We start from the raw sequence: 21,751 nt of genomic DNA, 5'->3' as shown, positions 1-21,751 counted from the left end.
GACCCAATTTTTACCCATGTTTAAGCATATGCTCACCTTTTACTCTACAATCCTTGCTGGGCAGAATGGTATCATGGGAAATCCCCTTTATAATCTGATAGAAGTCGTCTCCTTGTTGGCTTTCTCAAGGGCCTGCAGCATACTGGCCTGCTACTTAATGTCCAGTATGTCAACTTGTGCCTGCTAAAAGGGGCCATAGTAAGAATTTGATAGAGCTGTGGAGAAAACTGGGCTTCAGTGAGATATGTTTACATTCCTAGCAGGGCTGAAACACGGGCTCAGTCAGTGAAGAGCTTATGCAACAAACACCAACTCTTAGGTGAGGTCCTCAGTATAACATAAACCCAGTCTGGTGGTACATGCTTGTAATTCCAGCACTCCTCTGTAATGCACTCAGGAGCTGGAGACAGGAAGCTCTCAGTCACACACTGAGTTCAAGGCCAACCTGCGCCACCAAAAAAAAGTTCATGGCATACACATAGAGATAATATCAGCCATCTTGCTTAAGTCTCCTTGCAATGTATGCCATTTACACACACCAGTCTAGTTTAATTTCACCTCTCATCCATGAGCCTATATGGGAGTATAAGCCACTGTTTAAAAAGTACTTGGGACTGGAGGACAAAGTGATTTTTCCAAAGCCCACCGAAGACAGTAGGAAGGCTCTGGCACTCCTGACTTCATACAAAAGCAAATTAAGAGCCCTTTATCTAATGTACTTTCCCAATTAGTTGCAGCAGGAGATAAACACCTCTTGCCCCTGCTCCAATCCATCGTACAGCCACTTTCCCAGAGCATGAGAAAATATACTTCCCGGGACAGCCTAGGGTCTGGAACAAGCCAAAATGACAGAAATGCTTATCCACAGACACAGGACACAATAGTTACCATGCTTGACCGGTTTCTAAATGTTCTTCATAAGAAAGCAAGTCTGCCTGGGGCAGGAAGCCAGGAGCACAGCTCTGGTTTGGTAATATGAGGGTTCCCTTTGTTGCCTGGATCTACTGTAGGCCAACTGTGCGTTCTTAACGCCTGGGTCCTTTGAATGTTGCCATCTATCATCTTGTGCTTCCACACAGAAGGAAAGCCATTGCAGACACTTAGCATGTGGAGGGGGTGACCAAGACTTATTGGAACTGTATGAGTCCCCACCACTGTACCAGGGGGCTGGCTATTTCCCCTCACACGGGTTCCTGTTATAAATGCCTTTAGCAACCATGCTGGCTTCCACTGTGTGTCCTTTCTCTGGGTTTCCTGGATCTAGCCCAGTCACTCAAGAAGAGTGGAATAGAGCCAGGGAGACAGGACCCAGGACCAGGGACATACATACACACACATACACATACACATACACATACACACACACACACACACACACACACACACACACACACACACACTTCCAGAGGGCCCTGACTTGCACTAATGGTACATAAAAATAAAGCTTAGAATCCGGTTTCAAAACCAGGCTTTGAGAAGAAAAGCCCTAACCAGGTAAAACGTCAAATTGTGTGTTGCTCCTTTAGGCTTGGCTATGTGCTGGGGCTGTTTGTCCCAGTGAGCATACATACAACCTGATGGCATTTTAATTGTCATTTTAGTAAGACTTTTAATCTTTTGCTCTATTTAAGAAATACAACTGTCACATCAGTACATTTACTGCACATTCCTGGTAATCACATGAGGAACAGTGTCTGCCACACACATAACTGAGATGTCACACAAGCCATCCTCAGCATCCTGGCACTGACCACAGAAGCAAAATGGAGACACAAACTTTAAACTAATATTGTCCCTATTCCTAACAAATACCTCTGTCACATCAAGTTCCATTTCCTTGGGTTGGAAAGAACATGGGGGGGGAGTGGGGGGGTTCGGGGCAGGAAAGACAAGGACAGACACACAAGTGCTCAATAGAAACCAAGCGGCAATGACAGCATGAAGACTAAACGCCTGCTGACACCCCACACTAAGACCATCTTCAAACCTCACCTTGTGTGGTGGCTGAATAGCCAGTGTTTCCGTCTTGGTAAACCATTGCAGAAAGAACCATGTTGGAGGCCTCAGTCCTCAAACAAGTGGGCAGAGGCAGGGGCTCGCTCCTGATAGTGGGGACTGCCTGGCCAAGGCAGTGGCCAGCTTCCTCTCAGTCCCTGACTCTGTGACAGAACAGACTGGGAAGGTGATGGCTTGCACCCTTCCAAGCCAGCTGTTAGCAGGGGGCAGGACACCTCTAGCCCTGCAGTATGTCTGTGGTTCTTAAGGAGTTCATCATCAAGTCTCCAGCCTGTGCAACCACCAGGCCAGAACCTCTCAGGCAAATGCCAGTGATTACTCACTGCCAGGTGGCTTCTGACAACACTAGAGAACTTAGGTAGCAGCAGAGAAGTAGAGATTGACAGGGCAGGGGCAGTGAGTCAGAGGAGGAGGGTGCACTGCGGCTGAACAAACAATAGAAGAGAGAAGGTGGGGGGGCAAGAAACAAATGGATTAAAAGGAGAAAATAAATTTGAAGGTAGCCTTACTTGGAGTGTGTGCATATATTTGTGTGTACATGATTGTATGAGTGTGTGTGGATGTACGTAGGATGTGTGTGGAGACCAGAGGTCAATATGGGATGTCTTAATCACTTGCCATTTTACTTCTTTTAGCTAAGGTCTCCCACTAAATCTTGGCTAGGATGGCCACCTGGCTGGCTAATTAGCTTCAGGGATCTGCCAGTAGCTGCCTTCCCAGAACTGGGATTATTACATGAGCATATCACTAGGCTCAACTTTTTACAGAGGTTCTGGGAACCTGAACTTAGGTCCTCATGCTTGCAAGGCAAGCATTTTACCCCTGAGCCATCTTCCCAGCTCCTTGAGGACACCTTTAAAACCTGCAGTGCACTTTCTTTTCCTCCAATATTGGTATCATACCTTTATTCTCTGGTTTCCTTGCTACATCAAGAAAAGCAGAAGAACAATTTTTCAAAACTCAAATATCCACTCTTTGCCCTCAGCAGTTAGAAGCTGGCACCCAAGAAAGTCACCAAAGGCAAAAGCCACACGGTGTGCCTGTGAACAGGGAGCCTGGGTGGGGTTTCTACTCAGCCTCTCCTGCCTCAAGCCCCCAGAGAGCTCTTGATGGTGGCAGCTGAGACTACTTAGAGCTGAATGCTAGAGGAAATGACAAAATGACTCAGAACAATTGTGCAGAGGCTTTTTTTTTTTTATAAGCAGCTGCATCGTGGGACCCAGACATTATTAAAAGGTGATAATGTGTTCTGAGTAAAGCAAGGCAGAAAAGGAGGCACTGAAGTGCAAATGCACCTCCATTCAGTCTGCACAATGGAGTTCCCATTTGACGATCTGCACGGAAGCAAAAAGGTTGAAATAAGGCGTCAACATGACTGTCCAGACCTCTTAACAATGGCTAGCATCTGAGCAGGCCTTTGTGGAACGGCTTTTAATGAACAAAACCCATGATGCCACACCCTTCCCACTCTTAGTAAATATTAAAGATTAGATAACATTCAAGGCACCCAAACAGTAGCAAGCCCAAATTAGACCATAACTGTGCTATTATTTCTTTAGAAGAGAAGGAACAAGAAACAGCCACAGACTGATCTGCTGAGGGAGACTTCAGCACAAGGCTCTGCTCATGGCAGCCTGGTGGATCACTACCATTTAGGCGCCCCTGTACTCTGTACGTAACCACCCCTCCTAATCCACCAGACAGCTATTTATCTCAGCAATCAGGCCTGCAAAAGTTTAGTTGAGGATCAGCATCTCAAGTCGTACTCTTCGCAGACTCACTCTTTCTCCAGTAATTACAGAAAATAAAAGTTTTTGTAATGCCAAGACATCACCATACGATGAAGCCAGTGGCATTCAGTAACGTACCATACAACCACTGAAGCGATATATTCTGGTAGAAACCTCATACTTTATTTGCCATGGTGGTGGGGGGTGGTATTTAACCCTCTCTATGTCTTTTAGAACAAGCTTAAGTGAGGCATCAATAGCTAGCTCCACCTGGCCTAGCCGACTAGAAGCAGGGAGAGAAGACTCAGTGGGTGAGATGCTTGCTGTGAAAGCACAGGACTTGAATTCAGCTCCTCAGCACCCACTTTTAAAGCCAGACATTGAGATGCACCTGTAATATAAACACTGAAATGTTAGTGCCAGGAGGATCTCTGGAGCTTGCTGGTCAACCAGCCTAGACAAATAGGTATGTTCCATGCCCTATCTCAAAAAAGGCAAGTAGGCCATCATAGAGGAAGACATCTAAGGTTGACTTCTGGCCTCCACACACATGTTAACATGCACTGACCTACATACTTGCATATATATATATATGAACATGTACATATACATACACACATGATTAAGCAAACATGACATTTTTCATATCATCAGTATTTGATATTAATTCTGAAATATCAACAGTGTAATGTCAGCACCAAGGCTAATGATTCAAACAGGCAAAGTCAGCGTTATAAACTCAGGGATCATAGGAGTCCTTCAGAGGGAAACCTGTGCCTAATGTCATCACATTGCAGATCCCTGCCGCACACTCCAGAATTCTATACAGTTTTCAATACAGGCATTTGAGCAGTTTTCTAGAGGCTTCTAGAGCTTTCATCCCATTCTCAAAGACCCACTCAAAATACTTTCCTAAATAAAGTACCTCCTTTGCTCATCATCACCTTAAACCCCTCCACACAGCTGAGAGGTTTTTCATGTTCGTAGATGCTGTGATGGACCAGAGACAACCCATTCAGATTCCACTCAGGTTCTTCTAAATTTTCCATTTCTTTTAAGCAGCTCTCCACATTCATGAAGACAAGCAGAAGCAGCAGCAATGTCAGGCATAGGACTGCTCTCGATCACACATTTGGGTAGAAGGATGGGCAAAGGAATGTGTCAACTGCAGGCCGACACTCTGACCAATGCAGAAGTTTGGTGACATTAGCCAAGGACAAAGCCATCACATCAGTCCAGGACATGGGGCAAAACCCACCACACTCCTACTGCATCCACCATAGGTCCAGTCTCCCTAAGAAGGCTCTAGAGCCTGCAAGTATGGTTCAGACTGGAGGGGAGGGAGTGTTGACCTGAGAAATTCCAATTCTTTGCTTTCTTCTCTACCCCAAAGTGAAATTATCTGAGACCTCCATAACTGTTTGCCTCCAGGCAGGGGAGCTTAGAAAGGAAACCCAGATGCACAAGCGGAGGGCTGGAAGTGTGGAGGATGAAGAGTAATGAATGACCCAGGAGACTTAGCATTTAGCCCCATCCTGACTATCTGCAGGTGTGACAACATGGAAAGCTGGGGACAAGCAGTGAAGACTGCAGATCCTATTTCATCACCTATGATGACTGCTACTCTGAAATAACACCTTGTCCACCTGGTGAGGATCCCTCCAAAGAGTCTCATCTCAGGCAGGATGAGAGCACAACCATGGCCCCTGCTATATCAAGGCAGAGAGAACAAGAAGCTACAAACAGATGTGGCTAGGTGATGGCTGCCCTGCTGGGGAAGCATCTCTGCAAACAGATGTGATCAGGTGACCGGTGCCTTATGGAGAAGCATCTCTGCCCAGTCAGGGTCAAATCCTTGGGTGGCTTCAGCTCTGGGGTGTCTCCAAGTCACTTTCCTGTTAGTCATCACCCCAGCAGTGAGGAGAGGGCATGTAATTATCCCTTCAGCACTTGGGTGCCTGACAGCGAGTTAATTTCAGAGCCAACACTCCACCTGACAAGGCCTTCCCCCAGCCCTGCCCTCTGGGTGATTCACCCTGCCACCCTACAGCAAGCACAGCCTCTTTTTGGCTTCATTTTTGTCCTTCCTCTTCCATTTGTGATTCTGAAGCTGACTTTGAATAACAACTTATTTATTTTTCTTCTAGAAAAAAAAAAGAAACAGAATGCAAAGGGAAAATGCAGAGAAGAATAAGAAAACAGAGAATCAGAGAAGTAGGAAGGACCTCTTAGGAGACCAACCTGTTCACAAAGGCACCACAGAACCTGAAGAACGAAGGACCACCATCAATCCTCTCAACTGAGCCAGGTGCCATTATTCCCCTCCCTGTGAGAACCACCAAGAACCAGGAAAGACATGGGTGCCTGGGCTTTCTAGAGTTTGTATCTGATATTTCAGGCCTACCTTGTCTGCCAAGTCACATTCTAAAACCTCTGCCTTTCAGGTGACTCTATTGCTAGACAGTCATACATTCCAATTACATGGGAAAGTGCACGGTTTGTGCACGCTGCATGCAAGCTCACGGCCCCGGGGACACGCACAACCCAAAGTCTCACTCAGTGAGCGGTCCCCATGTCTGAGGCTTCACAGACAGCTGATTATTCTATCGGGTGACACTCAATGCCTGTGCATCCCAGCCCAACCTGCTCATAGTTAGCCCACAAACACCAGGCTTAACTAGTTCACACTCAAGATCCTGTTGTGCCTGCACCCCAAGGCCATTACCGCTGGTGGGAAAGACTGCTTCATTACAGGAGTTGTCACCATAACAACCCCTGCCCACATTTCAGGTTTCTTCTGTCCCAGTACACCATGTGATTAGGGGGAATCGGCCATGATAATGGGGCTGAGGACAGCTGTAAGAAGCAAAGAGGAAGGACATGGGCAGGATGACTTCTTCCCACCTCCTCCCTTCAGACAGGATTCCATTTCCAGGATGAGTGCTACCTATCCCAAGCTGCTTTCAGAATAGCTACTATGGTTACTTCTGCATCTCTGGGGTCTCAGGACCACCAGAGTTCAAGTTCACTGCTTGTTCACTTTTGGACCTTCCCTGACACCTAAATAGGGAGGGGAAAGGTGATATCTCTATTCTATCTAAATTCTGCAGACTTTAAATAATCCTTGGCAGGATAGGATTTTGACAAGGCTGTAAGGTAAATCATTAAGTGTTTTATTTAAGATCGCATTGCTTTTTCTAATGTAAGGACATATAGCTATGAACTGCCCTCTTAGGATTACTTAGGCTGAGGTGACCTCTGCATGCCATACCCCACTGGCCACATATCAGCCCTGATGATCAAGGGCAGACCCAGAAGAACTGAACATTAGTAGCCTGCAGCTAGGAACATGGGATGGAGGGCAAATCTCTAACTACCAAGAGATCAAGAGGAATTTCAGGCTCTGAGAAAACCCAGCAAAGGTGCCTCCAATAAGCCCAACAAACTTGCCAGTGAGTCTCTTTTCCAAGGGAGTACAATGTTAAAATGACAGAATGCTGCAGTGGAGAGCCAGCTACAAAATCTCAGCAACTTGCTCCTTCTCCAGCTTATATGCACCCCACCTCTCATCTGAGATGACAGACCTGCAAGACTATGGCCGGCAGTACCTCTCTGGCCTCCCTGAATGACTAGACATAAGTCTGCCTTTTGAGGAAGAAAACAGACCAAACACACAGTCTCTCCACTCAGTCACATCAGCCAATTCATGACACCACACCTGAGAAAATTGCACTGCATCGATGATATGCTATCCGTATGAAGACAACAGAGGGGGCTGGAGAGATAGCTCAGCAGTTAAGAGCACTGGCTGTTCTTCCAAAGGACTTGGGTTCAATTCCCCACACCCATATAGCAGCCCACGACTGTTATTCCTAAGGTCCCTGGTGTCTGATTCTTTTTTATCCCAGAGAAAAGCTCTGTAGACTTGACAACCAACACTAACTCTAAGAAGACAGGTGGGCAGTTAAGGTGTTTAAGTCATACACACACACTAATTTCAGTAACATTTCTCTAGGACATTCATGTATGTGTATGGGAATTCTTATCACACATTGAATCTCTCCAATTCTCACCCCTACCCCAATGAAGATGCCAAGACTTGAGTAGAGTATGTACTTGTAGACCTCTCAGGGGAGGCTCCTTAATCCCATTAAAGCTGAGTAACTCAGCCCAGGTGACTGGTAAATCCTGGTACAACAGGATACAACCTCAGCTTTCTAGTCAAGATTTCTCTTTGGCATGCCACCATCTGGAGAAAGGGCTGCCTGAAGTGAACTCATCCAGGAAGATGGTCACTATGGCAGAATGCCATGCCCGAGTTATTTCTTATGAACAAAGCATTTTGCCTTGAAGACATCATCTCCCTGCGCATTACTATACTAATTAGTTAAGATGACATGCATTTAAAAATAGGTCAGTTTAACTTTAAGAAAAGACCATGAAATCATCAATCTACTAAAAACAGCTATGGAGACAGACTACAGTTCCTAAATAAATGACGGTTAGTTTAACTTCTAACAAAGTGTCTTACAACCACAAAAGGTCCTGCGACAATGCAGGAACTTAAGGAATGCTGGGACACAAAACATGTTCCCTCAAACCTTCTCCTTTAGCTTCAGCATCTTCCATATGCAAAGCTCTTAAAAAGCAATTCATGTGAGGAACTTAAAAGGTTGAGGAAAATGAGTGGGCAGGAGTCAAATATTAAATACAAGTTATGTTCCCCTGGTTACAGGGAGGCTAACTGTCAGTGTGGATTCTTTTCTTCTGCCTTGAACACACAATGGGGCAAAACACATCTTTAAAATGATCAAATCGCAAAGAACACAACACACAGTTGCTACACCGTACATCTCAATTCCCAATGCTCTCTGTTCTATCAACACAACGCCTACAAACTGCAAAAATAATCGCGGCCACAGCTACACTAGGCGATTACATAAAAATTCCTCTAAAATCTAGAAAATTAACTGAGGAGGAAGAGCTACACCAAAAACTCTGCTCACCTTGCGGAAAACAGGTTTTCTTTGCTTTCTTCCTTTCTTTGCAGGTACTTATTTCACAGCGGTAAGCTGATACAAGCATGGGCTCCACTCCAAGAAAACCGTTCAAACATAGAGTGATTTCCAACAATCAAGTTCTTCCTCCCACTTTAAAATACAGTATACAGAGGAACTGCCTTTGCACAGGTCTTTCTGGCATCTATTTCAAACTGGCAAAACTGTTTTCAAGATCGACTACAAGACCTCAGAATAAGAGAAGCAAAGTTAACCGAACCACAGAGCCAGTATACAAAAGTTCTCTTCTCGCCTATAAATACAGAGTGCTTCAGAATTGCTCTTGGGACCCCTTCCAAACAGACCCAAGCCCCGCCAGCCACACAACCACCTTAGACATTGTTAGAGTCACACCAACTTTCAGTCTCAACAGAAAACATGCAAACATGTCTGCACTTGGATCAAGACCTGTACCCGGAATGCCAAGGCTGGGTACTTACTTACACACTGGCACATAAAAAGGAGCAGTTCCAAGGCGCCTGTTCCTTCTCAGTGTTGGAGAAGGTAGCGGTTCCTAGTCTGTTGCTGCTAGAGAGCAGGGAAGACATGCCTCCCCTCCTGCTTTCATCCCCAGGCAATGAAATGAGAAAAAAAAAATCCCAAACTGTTCTTGCCTGTCACATCCACAAGGATGTCCTAGCGCCACCAAGCTCTTTCTCTGCTGCCTGGAGAAGGTACACCCCCTTCCACTAGATTCCTACCCTAAACTCTGAGCCTGCCTCCTCTGGAGGGGTACCAGCAGGTTACAGCAGATGTAGGAATGACAGATCCACCGAGTGCCACGTGTCGACTGCCAGGCCCCAGTACTTGAGTGGCTTATCTGTGGGGATTGCTTAACACACCTTGGGTACCCCCAAAACAAAACCAAAAACTCCTTCAACTCCCTCACCCAAAGAGAAATTATTTATTCCTTTCAAACTCCCCCCTATCATAATAGCATATGCCAACTGCTAACAATGCTAGAGAGAAAAAAATCCCCTACAGGAGAGGCTGACAGGGTCACACAAAGAGCTGTGACAGTAATAGGCACCCTTAAATAGCGACAAGGCAATCAATTATGAACCATTTGCAGAAATTGTGGGGCTGTCAAAAGCCTTGGTTACAGCTGCGCTTCATGAAGCCAGGCTTCGTGTGATTTTCAATGGAAATTATTCCTTATTCTTAAGTCTAGAGTACTTGTTAGTAAAATACCCCACATGGCCCAGGTTCAACCAGAATCTAATCTGAAAAGAAGTTAATGACCCCTAAGAAGATCCAGGAAGCAGAGGCAGGTCCTCTCCCTGGAGAGCAACCACCTCCTGCAGGCCTGAGCAGCTGCCTGCTAGAGGGTAGTATGCAGGGAGGGGCCCCTGCAAGAGTTGCTCCCAGCACTGGAAAGAAATTGCACCAGCAACTCCCAATTCACAAACAGGAAGGAATCCTGGTTAGAGACGTACTAGGGAGATGACGTACTAGGCTCAGTCAATAAAATGTATGCTATGGAAACATGGCAATCTGAGTTCAGAACTTAGAGCCCATGTAAAAAACTAGACAAGACCTTAGGCATCTTTACCCATGGGGGGGGGGGTAGTGGCCAGACAGGCAACTCTCAGAGCTTCAAAGGCTCTTTCTTAAAAGATGGAAAATGTTAGAGAACAATTGAACCCATCCCCAATGTTGATCTCTGGACTATAATAACAATAATAATAACAACAACAACAATAAAAATACCCTGGTCTGTGTGGTGGTTTGAAAGAAAATGGCCCCCGTAGGCCCATAGAGAGTGACACTACTAGGAGGTGTGGTCTTGTTGGAGGAAGTATGTTAATGTAGTGGCAGGCTTTGAGGTCTCCTATGCTCAAGCTATGTCCAGTGTGACTCACAGTCTCCTTCTGCTGCCTGCAGACCAAGATGTAGAACTCTCAGCTCCTTCTCTAGCACCATGTCTGCCTGCACGCTGCCATGCTTCTCAACATGCTGATAATGCTTTAGACCTCTGAAACTGTAAGCCAGTCCCCAATTAAATGTTTTTCCTTAGTAAGAATTGCCATGGTCGTGGTGTCTCTTCACAGCAATAAGGCCCTAACTAAGACAGTCTGTAAACCCAACTTCTCAGCAGCAGAGGCAGGAGGATCACAAGTTCAAGTCAGCCTAAACAATAAGACTCTGACACAAGATTAAAACATCACAAAGTTCTGAGAATCTAACTTGCATTAAGGAGTTCAATCCCCAACACTGGGGACAAAATATATACATAAAAAAATGTTAGGATCCCTAAATTTGACAATTTTCTGCCCTTTTCACTACGTCCATCATGACGATTACCTTTGGTAGTCACCAATCCAAGCTCTCCAAGAAACAAAGACGACATGAGGTGACTGACTTCTGGACATCCTCCTATTCTTCTGTGAACTAACTGAACTCCATTATTAGATGGGGTCATGTTCAAACCTATTAGTAAGTGACTACTGTTGACTTGGAAGACACCAGAAGCAAGTGCTTCACTCAGGCTGAGTGTTCCTAATCCAAAATGCTGCAAAATCCAGTGTGCTAGCATGGCAAAAGAAGCAGTGTCCCACCCCTACCCTCCAGTGCATGGCTGTGGCTAAAACACAAGTGTGTCACCAACACTGTACAGACTTACTTCTGCATCATGTGTGCGTGGTGCATATGAAACATGAATGGATGTCATGTTGACAAATGGGCCCCCTCCCCAAGATACTTCTCAGAAGGAATGCAGATGTGTTAAGATACTCAACCAGAACCTCTTCTGGTGTTTTCTGCTCTGTGTTCTTTGGTGTGTGGGGGGGGGGTGAAAGAGAGGGGGTGAGAGAGGGAGAAGAAAAAGGAGAGGGAGGGAGGGAGAGGAAGAAAAAGAGAAGAAGGGAGGGAGAAAGTTTTCTTCCCTCACCATTTTTTTATGTTGTTTTTAAGGCAGGGTCTCACTTGTTTTGCTCTGGCTATCCTAGCACTCACTATGTAGACTAGGCTGGCCTCACCATCATCTTTTACAAAGGAAAATAAAGTTCCTATCATCCAAATTTCCATTCAATCTTCAGGTCTCATCTTTCTGCTTCTAATGGGTGTACCACCGCTTACTTTTTGCTTAGCTATGACACACACTGTCAGGGAATAGTTGGAAATGGCCTTACTGTGATAATTCTTTTAACTTCTCATGTCTCTTTTGTTGAATCTTTTTTAAATGGGCGCAAAAAATTAATTTCCTTATTAGGAACTCAAGTAAATTACCATCTCAATGGTGTTGAGCGATCTTCCTCCAAGACCGCGCTGTGCTCGTGCCCTGTGGCACCTTCACCTCCAACACAGAGTCAGTTCCATGAGTGCTTCAAGAAAATTAAGCCAAGGCAAACAGGACTTGTCAAGTGGATATTCTGCAATTCTCTGCTCCACACACAGAAAAAGATAGCTATAATACTGAGTTTCCTAAAACAGTCCAACAGACAGAGAATGGAACCACAAGGTCCTCAGAGAGGGAAAAAAAAAACTGTCCTGGCATAAAACTGGACATCCTGCTGGGCAGTGGTGGCAAACACCTTTAATCCCAGGACTAGAGTGGCAAAGGCAGGCAGATCTCTGTGAGTTGGAGGCCAGCCTAGTCCATATGGAGAGTGAGCTCCAGGACAGACTTTAAAAAAGAAGAAAAAAGCTACAGGGAGAAACTGTCTCCAAAAACAAAAACAAAACAAACCAAAAGAAATGACATCAAAAATATGGACATCCAGGGCCATGGAAGAATGGCAGAAGCAGGAAGAGACTCCACGGAGCCTGATCAGAGCAGGGCCAGGGAGGAATGTCACTGAGCCTGGCGGGTATGCTCCATGCTGCTTACCAAGGGCCCAGGCCGTCAGTGTTAACCTAAACTCAAATGACATGTGTTTCTGCAAGAACTAGCATATGAAGGTTGCCATTGCCTATACAGCCTCTATTCCTGCTTTATATTCAAGAAGAAAGAAAGAAAGAAAGAAAGAAAGAAAGAAAGAAAGAAAGAAAGAAAGAAAGCAAAGGACTATAAGTTGGAATTGGAATCTCAAATCGTAAGAACGGCAAGGAAGACAGAAAGTACCACTGAGGATATGGGCAAACGGCAGTCCTGGACCATGGCTGCTAAGCAGGCAGAAGGTGCAGTGCTGTGGACAATGATTGTCCCTTCCCTCAAAAAGCCAAACATGGAAGAGTTATGGTCTAACAACTACACTCCCAGTTACATACCCTAAAACCTGAAGGTAAGGATTTGAGCAGACACATGTATCCTAATTAGCCATTGCAATATCACTCACAAGGGACTAATGTGCCCATCAATAGATGAATGGTAAATAAAATGAGGTGCCTACTTCTGATAGGATATTACTTGGCCTTAAAAATGGAATGAAAATTTGACACACATGGATGAACAGTGAAGGCATCCCTGCTATGTGAAATAAAATCAGAACAAAACAGGGTGAGAACTGCGTTTTGTTGTTGTTGTTGTTGTTGTGGTGGTGGTGGTGGTGGTGGTGGTGGTGGTGGTGTGTGTGTGTGTGTGTGTGTGTGTGTTTTGTGTGTGTGTATAAGTAAGGGTATCATGTAGGTTAGACTCTAACTCACTATATAGCTGAGGACAACTCTGCACTCCTGGTCCTCCTATGTTCATTTCCCCAAGAGCTAGGATTAAGGAATGCATCATCATGCTGAGTGAGGACTATATAATATTTGTTTTGCTTTTTTATTTAACATTTTTATTAATTTATTTTTTACATTCCAATCCTAGCTACCCCTCTCTCCTCTTGCCCCCCCCCACTTCCCCATCTGCTCCTCAGGAAGGGTAAGGCCCCCTAGGAAGTCTACTAAGTCTGCCCCATCATCTAGTTGAGGCAGGACCAAGGTACCTCTCCACCTCCACACCCCTGTGTCTAAGCTGGGTATGGTATCTCTGCATATAGAATGGGCTCCACTAAGTCAGTTTGTGCATTAGAGTTAGATCTTGGACCCACTGCCAGTGGCCTCATGTACTGTCTCACCTGCACCATTGTCACCTATATTAAGGGAGTCTAGTTTGTTCTTATGTAGGTTCCCTGTTTGTCAGACTGGAGTCCATGACCTTTCACTAGCTTGAGTCAGGTGATTCTGTGGGTTTCCTTCCTTTGTTTATATTATCGCTCCTGAGGGCAATATAATTTTGCTTTTATAGGCAGGACATAGAATTGGTAACTGAGAAGAAAGTATAGATAAAATCATGGAATGGGAGGAGATGGAAAATGATGAACAAGAATAGAGTGGAAAGAGTTCTGGAGGCAAAGGGTGGGGAATAGTGGAGGGCCCTCTGATCACATGTCACACCATTGAAGCGCACATATGAAAATAGTTTAAAAGGCAAACTACGATATATATAGTTTGATGAGTGTGTATTTACGTTTATGAGTATTTTGCTTGTATGTACATCTATATACCATGAGAGTGTCTGGTACCTATGTATGGTTGAAAGAGGGTGTTGAATCCCCTGGAACTGAAATTAGAGATAGTAATTGTCATATGGTGATGGGAATTAAACCCAGGTCCCCTAGAAGAATACTTAATATTCTTAACTGCTTGGCCATCTCTCTAGGCTCTTACTATGTTTTACTACAACCAAACATTGGAAAAAAGCAACACTGGAAAAAATAATAATTTAGCTTTGGTTTAAAAAAAAATAGGAATAGGGATGGGTTAGTAACTGAACATGACTTTCCTAATACCCATGATTAGGACTTCCATCTCAGGATTTCTAAGCAAACTTCCTGTCTCCCTTGCTCTTTAATGGAATGTCAGAAGCCAGGATGAAAGTAAATGGTCCCTATAAGTCCCCATGGATGTCTCAGTGGATAAAATGCTCACCATGCAAGCATGAGGACCTCAGTTCAATCCTCAGAAACCACACAAAAGTGGGGGTGCAGTGCACATCTGTAACCTCAACATTGGGGAAGAGAAAGTAGGAGGGTCTCTGGGGCTCATTGGCCAGCCACACACACATACACACACACACACACACACACACACACGAGCATGCATGGACAAGTGTACTCATACATGGGCATACTACAAACACACACACACATACACACAAATAAAAAAATTTAAAGGAGGAACAAATAGGTATGCTGATACACACCTGTAATCCCAGTGCTTGGAGATGGAGGCAAGAGAGAGTCACTATGAGTTTGACATCTGCCTGAGCTACAGAGTTAGTTCCAGACCAGTTTATACTGAAGAGTGAGATTCTGTGTCAAAATACACACATACACACACACACACACACACACACACACACACACACACCAAACAGCAACAAAAAATCAAGAAGCATGTGCTCACACTCATATAGAGATTTCAATTTTTAGGAGGGCAAAAGGGTTTGCATCAGCTAGTGGACACAAAAAAATAGTAAAATCTATCATTTATATCCCTAACCTCAGGCAGCAGTAGGAATTAGCCCTTGCCTGCCTGGCTCTCAGCTTGTGATCTGGGACATCTTACCCGAAATGTCTGCTCTGTCTTTTCTCTGTGGGGCATCTGATCCAGAGTGCCATCTGTCTGACTCCTTTTCAAGCCAGTTGTGATGTCAGGGACATTGCTGAAATCTGCAGTGAAAAAAGATGACAAAAGATACATGAGTGTGGTCATTGACAATGAGCAGTAATGGTTGGCTTAAGAGCCAACCTTAATAGAAAGAGAAATATAAAGAGAAGGAAACAGTCAACAATGCAGAGTAGCAGTCCTTAAGGACATCAGCGTTCCTGTATGCACACAGCTGGTGTCTGCAGGGGCAGATATAGGCCCTTGCTGACTGTAACAGCAGCACTTTAAGACACTTCTGAAGAAAGAGAACAACATAAATACTGTCTTCCCTGCCTTGTCACCTTTCCTATTGTGATGCGAATTGCTTTACTCGGCTCTAATCTCAAATAATACATTTGGACCAGAAATTTAACAGCAATGACCTTTATTGGTCATTCCCTATTTTTGGCTAAGAGAAAACAAAATTGCCAAGGATATCTTGGAAAACAAATGACGTTATACCACAGACACTGACAAGTCACAATTTGTTCACTTTTGAGTGTGATTCCGTTTCTGGCATCAACCACAGCTTCATCCTGAGAGCAAACCCTTGTCAACCTCCTTGTATTAGTGGTGAGTCTTAAAGCCTACACTTATAAACACACACCAATTTCAATAATTCTCCCCACTCATTTCTAAGCTAACCAAATTCAAGAGAGATGGAAAGACCAGCTTCGACACAAAAACAACACAGGTTTTTCTTCCAATTCTGGTATTTGATAGACTGCCCCCCCCCCCCCGGGCTAGGAAAAACCAGATGGTTTCAGATCCCAGGCAGCTTCAACAAGTAGTTAGCCCATCTGTGTAGGTTGACCCAAAAATAAACTAAGTGACAATGGAACTGTTAGGCATGATCAGGACAAAACGCCACTGGAAGAGATGGAGATGCTAAGAGTAGTCTGGTGAGGGGGTGGGGAGGCAAGTAGTCAAATCACTCTGAAGATGGAGTCGGGGTTCTCCAAAACACATCCCAATGATCTACAGAAATCTGCAATTCCATGTTCTCTTTCTCTTTGCGTCTTCCAACATCCCATGTCACCCTGCATGGATCCCAAGTCACACTCCAGACAATTGTTACCATAAAATTAAATTAGCCCAGGTAAGGCAGTGCCCATCGCAAAAGCTGGAACAGCCCCTAGAGAACTTCCATATAGCAATGAAGGCAAGTATGTCCGGGATTGCCTTTCCCAGGCCCCTATTACCACAAGAAGCAACACCTCATTAGCAGGCCCACTGCATAATAAATGAGACATTAAACCAAAATGTTCAACCTCAGTTCCTCCACTATGGTTGCCTTACTCTGATGTGTAAGACCAACTTTATCATTAACACAAGGAAAGTCTCCCTATTCCCATGGACACAGCAACACAACAATGCATCACTCACTCACTCCATCCATCCATCCATCCATCCATCCATCAATCCATTCAATATGTGATTCTTGTGCACCTGCTGTTTCCCAAGAGACTATGAGAGGTGCTACAGATGCAAAGATATGTAAGATAGTCTCAGGGTCTGCTAATGAAAGGAGGTGAGTGGTGAGCAATGGGATTGAGCTAAAAAAGAACACGTAGGACTCAAGAGGAAAACCACTCTCCCTGGGAGTTAAAGGGTTTTATGAAAGGGAGGCATGTGACAGAGGCTGTAATTCTGAGGGATGCTTATTTGTCTTAAATATATAGGCAATAAAGCAAGGCAGGCATCAAAGGGATCCCATGAGTGGGAAGCAGCTAAGAAAAGCCAAATGGTATGAAGAGTTGAAGTCAATCAGGAAACATAGTGAGTGTGTATATGGAGAGCAGCGAGAACAGTGCCTGAGATACAGGAACGTGAGGAAGGCAAGGCCTGGGCAGCAAAACAAATCATGTAGTAGATGAAGTAGAAGGACTCCGATGTTTACAAAATAGAGTAACAGCAAAATTTAGAAATTTAAATTTAAAAAATGGCAGAGTATTGACAGAGAGTTTGAGGGGATAGTCCCCATATAGCCCTTTATTCCATAAAGTGTGACAAGATGCAGAAAGTAAAGTCATCCTAGGAGATGCCAGATGTGGTGTCTTAGATGGTTAGGTTGATGGGGAATCCTAACAAAGGTAAGGCACAGAAATTTCAAGCTTAGTTTCAGCAAAGCGAAGATACAACTGGATCTTCCAGCAGGAGGTAGTCAGTGGTCAAGGCAAGAAAGTGGGCCTGGATGTCATTGGGCTATACCTGGTAAAGCCATGATGCATGACACCTACCACAGAAAACAAATAGATTCTCTCAAAAGGACCAAGGATGGCAGAGGGAATGCTCCTCAGTTGGCAGAACATGTATCAAGCATGCTCGAGGCCCTGAGTTCAATCCTCAGCACCACATGAACCAAGCATGTACATGCATGTAACCCCAGCTTGAAGGAGGCAAAAACAGGAGGGTTGGAAGTTCAAGGTCATCCTTGAACAGAGCAAGTTCATGGAAATGTCTAGAAGACAAAACAAAAAGACAAAGAAAAACTAGGACCCTGGAAACACCGATGTAAAGGGTGTAGGAGAAAAAGAGGCATATAAATTAGAGAAGCATAAAGAAAACCAGAATCACATCCCAGAAGCCCCACGACGTGCAAGAACATCGCCTAGGTAACAGAATCGGATTAGCACTCTGCTGCCTTCACCTTGTAAACAGTTAGCGCCGTTATTTCCAGAGTTCCATCAAGCACAGAAAATGACACACAGTTCATACATGTTTTTCATTCATGATGGAGATCTTGACAGCGGCACACTCTCACTTGGCAGGTGCCGCATGCTGAGGACGGATATGAGACTAAATCTCCCGTCCCATGAGGAGTTCAGACACACAAGGGCAGAGGAGCCTGAGGGGCCAGATGGATGTGAGTGAAAATAGCCTGGGAGGCGTAGGAATGGGTGCCGAGCTAATTCTGAGTCATTCATCGAATATATTCACAAAACTTGGGAACTTATGGGAGACTCTCCAGCCACTGCTGGTCTCAAGTGCTCATTTACCGCCTGAGACCAAGCCTCAGGTAAGGAAGAGAGAGGTGTGGCTTGCACCCATGACAGAACATGGATAGACCCTAACCCTAACCAATGAGCCCCACCACCACCTTCATCTCCCTAACTGCAGAGAGCTTGTAGGTACTGCTGAGGCTTCTCTGAGGCTTCTTCTTCCTGGGCAGGCTGAGCCATGGAAATCAACTTCATTGCACCATACCCTAGGACCCAGAGAAGGGTGCTCTAGTAATCCCTGAGATCCAAGGTAGGGAATCTCAGAGCTGTCCCACCATCCAGATGTCATAGGCACAGTATATCTGAGCACACAGAACCCCCAGAATGTCAGCCATGTGCTAGCATTGGCCTGGAGATTGACACGACTCTTGGAGAGCCAAGCTGCATAGGGTTGATGGCTGCCAACCTGACTTCAAGCATCTAAAACTTCACCAGTGACCTTTGTGACAGCTAGTATCATCATCTGTTGGACAGACACCTAGGAGACAAACCTGTGGACATGTCTCAGATAGTTTCTGGATTGGGTTAATTGACACAGGATAGCCCACACTAACTGTTGGAGGCACCATTCAATACCTGAATAACAAGACAGCAGCAAGTAGAGCAGCAACATTCGTCTGTCTCTCTGCTTCCTGACTGCAGAAGCAATTAAGCAGATGCCTCAAGCTCTCACGGGCTGCTGGCTTCCCATCATGATGGAGAGTAGCTTCAAAACTTCTCTAGGTTCCTTTTGTAAGGAGTCTTGTCACAGCAACAAATGAGGTAGTAACCTATGCAATCAGCACTGAGCAAGCCCCGTGTGCTGTTTCTAGAGAAGAAACAGGGGGAAAGTACATTCTGGAAGAATAGAAAACCAGCAATAAAAAGAGTGTAGGCTGTTCAAATCTGAATGCTCATGTATACTACTGCTTAAGTATGCTGGGTACTGAATGCCTACCCACACCCACGGGTACCCACATCCTAAGCAAGGGCAGCTGAAGTAAGGATATATATCTGTCCACCCCTAAAAAAAAATTCTGGGTTTTATCTAACCAGGCCTTCTCATCAGGACATGCACAGTGACATGTTTGAGGGATGCTTCATTGCTTCTGTAAGATCACACTCAATATATGCACGAACCCAATGCTGTGCAAGACCCACGTTGGCCATAATGGAAAGCAGCCCAATTATAAACCCATCAACAGAGCTACTTTTGCATCTGTTGAATTCATGCCCTTGTCTGTCTTTTGTGCCTTGTGGAAACCAAGTTTGGGGTGAGGTTTTTCAAATTGAAAGGCCTGCCATTTAATATGACCAACAAGAGCTTCTATTTGGCAGCCAAGGGAACAAATGCAAAGAGTTACGAGTGTCTACACCTCCACAAGCAAATTAGAGAATCCAGCATTCAGTCCCAGGCAGTCACAGGTACATGTCAGGAGCCAGCCGTGCTGACTCCAGCCTGCCTGTCCTCCTTCAGTCAGAGGTGTTTTCTAGAGGTGGCTGACACACCATTCAGTCTGTCATGGAAAGCCATGGTCTCTTGACTATGCCATATGCCCACCAGTCCTTGACAGACAAGCAAGGAAAACGCAAGTCTTTAAGTATGAGACACCTAGTAATTCAGTGTCTTCCTGAACTATGCGTCAGCACATGCCCCATTAGTGCCACCGGCAGCCTCAAATCCTTCACAATTAAAGGGCAAAACCTGTGTTGAAATAGCATCTTGGGTACCAGCTTAAAAACAGAAACTCCAGGAAATGCTGAAGTTAAGACTGGTCCCATTCACATACTTGGTGGTTTTAATTCAAAGATTACAATTATATCGCTTCCAAATCTGATCTAGCAATTTAATATGCAAGACAACATCAGTTCATGTGCAAAAAAGTAGGTTTCGCTTTTTACTTCCTGTCCTATAAGAAGCAATACCTCATGTGACCCTGATAAGAACAAGGGGAAATTCCCTGAAATGGTGGAAAGGGGAAAACTGGAAGGGGGCTTGTGGCAGTATGGCCCCTGTGGCACCCCACCTGAAGATTGATCCAAAGGAAGCCAGACTCTCATTTGAGGAGTCAGCTGTGCTTGTTTCATCTAGCTGGTACATCCTACAATCTCAGGTAGCAAAGGAATAGGGCTTACATTCTTTCCATCCCCTGGACACCTCCCAAGTGGCAGCTGACAGACAACACTCCAGTTCTGCTTGTGGCTACAAGGACAGGAAGGAATGCTGGTTCTGGCCTTGAAGCTGCCAGGATGGAACCTGCCTAGGACAAGACAACAGGCTCTAGCAAGAGAGAGCTAAGATCCATCCTATCCAAAAGTATGAGGATGGTCCCTGGGTCCTTAGAAGCAGCAAATATAAATGACACTCAATGAAAGACCTCAAGATGGTGTGAAGCACCATGCTTCAAACAAACAACCAAAATTGCAAATTGTAGGACATTTATTTTCTTGAGTTTTTGAGAAATTAATGATGAAAATGACTACAATGTGAATGCATAATCCAGAATCCACATGTTGGAAAGTTTACTGCCACTGAGAGTGCTAGGAGATGGGACCTGATGAGATCCTCAGGATGTGACATTAATGTATGACCATCAGAGGTGTGTACACTCTTCTCTACCTTCTGCTATACAAGGATGCAAAGGTCAGGGCCACTGTAGATTCAATGGCCAAACCTACTAATGTCCTGACCTTGGACTTAAGCTTCCAGAACTCTAAGCCAGTGTGTTTCTGCTTAGAAATGACCCAGACTCTGGACTCACAGCAGTACAAATGAATTAAAAGAAGAGTAGTTACAACACTGGACAAACTCTGCTTCAATGTGGAGGGGATAAGAGTCACCTTCAGTAGGAAGGGCAGAGCAGGAGAATGGTGACTTTCATTTAGTCCTGGAGATTTTACCACTGAACAATGTCCCCATTTCAAAGCATATTACAGTATACTGATTACAATACTGCCAGGCCCAAAGACCCTGTTTTGATCATGCATTTCTACTGTCCTGAAATCTAAGTTGAATGCCCTAATAATGCCACAAGGAGAAAAGAAATAAGTCAATCTGTAGCTTTTCAAAATGTGTTTCAATATGTAAATGGCAGACCCAAGAATGCTGAAAGCCAGTTGTAGGCCACTTACCCCTGGCACTGCAGAGACACAGTGACCTGTGCCAGTGTTTGATTACAGACAACCACCAAGGTATCATGGGGTGGGTAGGGAGAGGAGTGTCAGAATGATATAACTTTCCCAAAAGGCAAAACCTCTTGGCAAAGTTCTGACCAAAACTGAATGGACAGCATGTTTCCCTTTGTTCAATTTGTTGCATTCTTTGGAAAGACCAAGGCCTCTGCAGCCTCAAACAGGTGGTTTACATTTACTTAGAAACAGCGTTAATCCTTGGCTG

At 44.8% G+C, this 21,751-nt stretch overlaps 1 protein-coding gene across 10 annotated transcripts in view; it reads right to left on the bottom strand.

The window, feature by feature from the left end:
• The window catches only part of Tiam2 (TIAM Rac1 associated GEF 2), a 239,052-nt gene that overhangs the window by 25,746 nt on the left and 191,555 nt on the right, over positions 1 to 21,751 (bottom strand). For 9 of the 10 annotated variants that reach the window (XM_027401037.2, XM_027401039.2, XM_027401038.2 and 6 more), the window contains one exon: positions 15,293 to 15,396. In XM_027401037.2, coding sequence (XP_027256838.1) covers positions 15,293 to 15,396 — 104 coding nt within the window. Of the gene's footprint in view, positions 1 to 36; positions 164 to 15,292; positions 15,397 to 21,751 lie in introns of those variants that run through there. The other variant, XM_027401047.2, reaches the window with a different exon arrangement.

This window comes from Cricetulus griseus, chromosome 2, assembly GCF_003668045.3.
Source record: "Cricetulus griseus strain 17A/GY chromosome 2, alternate assembly CriGri-PICRH-1.0, whole genome shotgun sequence".
Classification (NCBI taxonomy): Eukaryota; Metazoa; Chordata; class Mammalia; order Rodentia; family Cricetidae; genus Cricetulus; species Cricetulus griseus.
The sequence above is the reverse complement of the archived record's forward strand: the minus strand, read 5'-3'. Positions and strand labels throughout refer to the sequence as shown.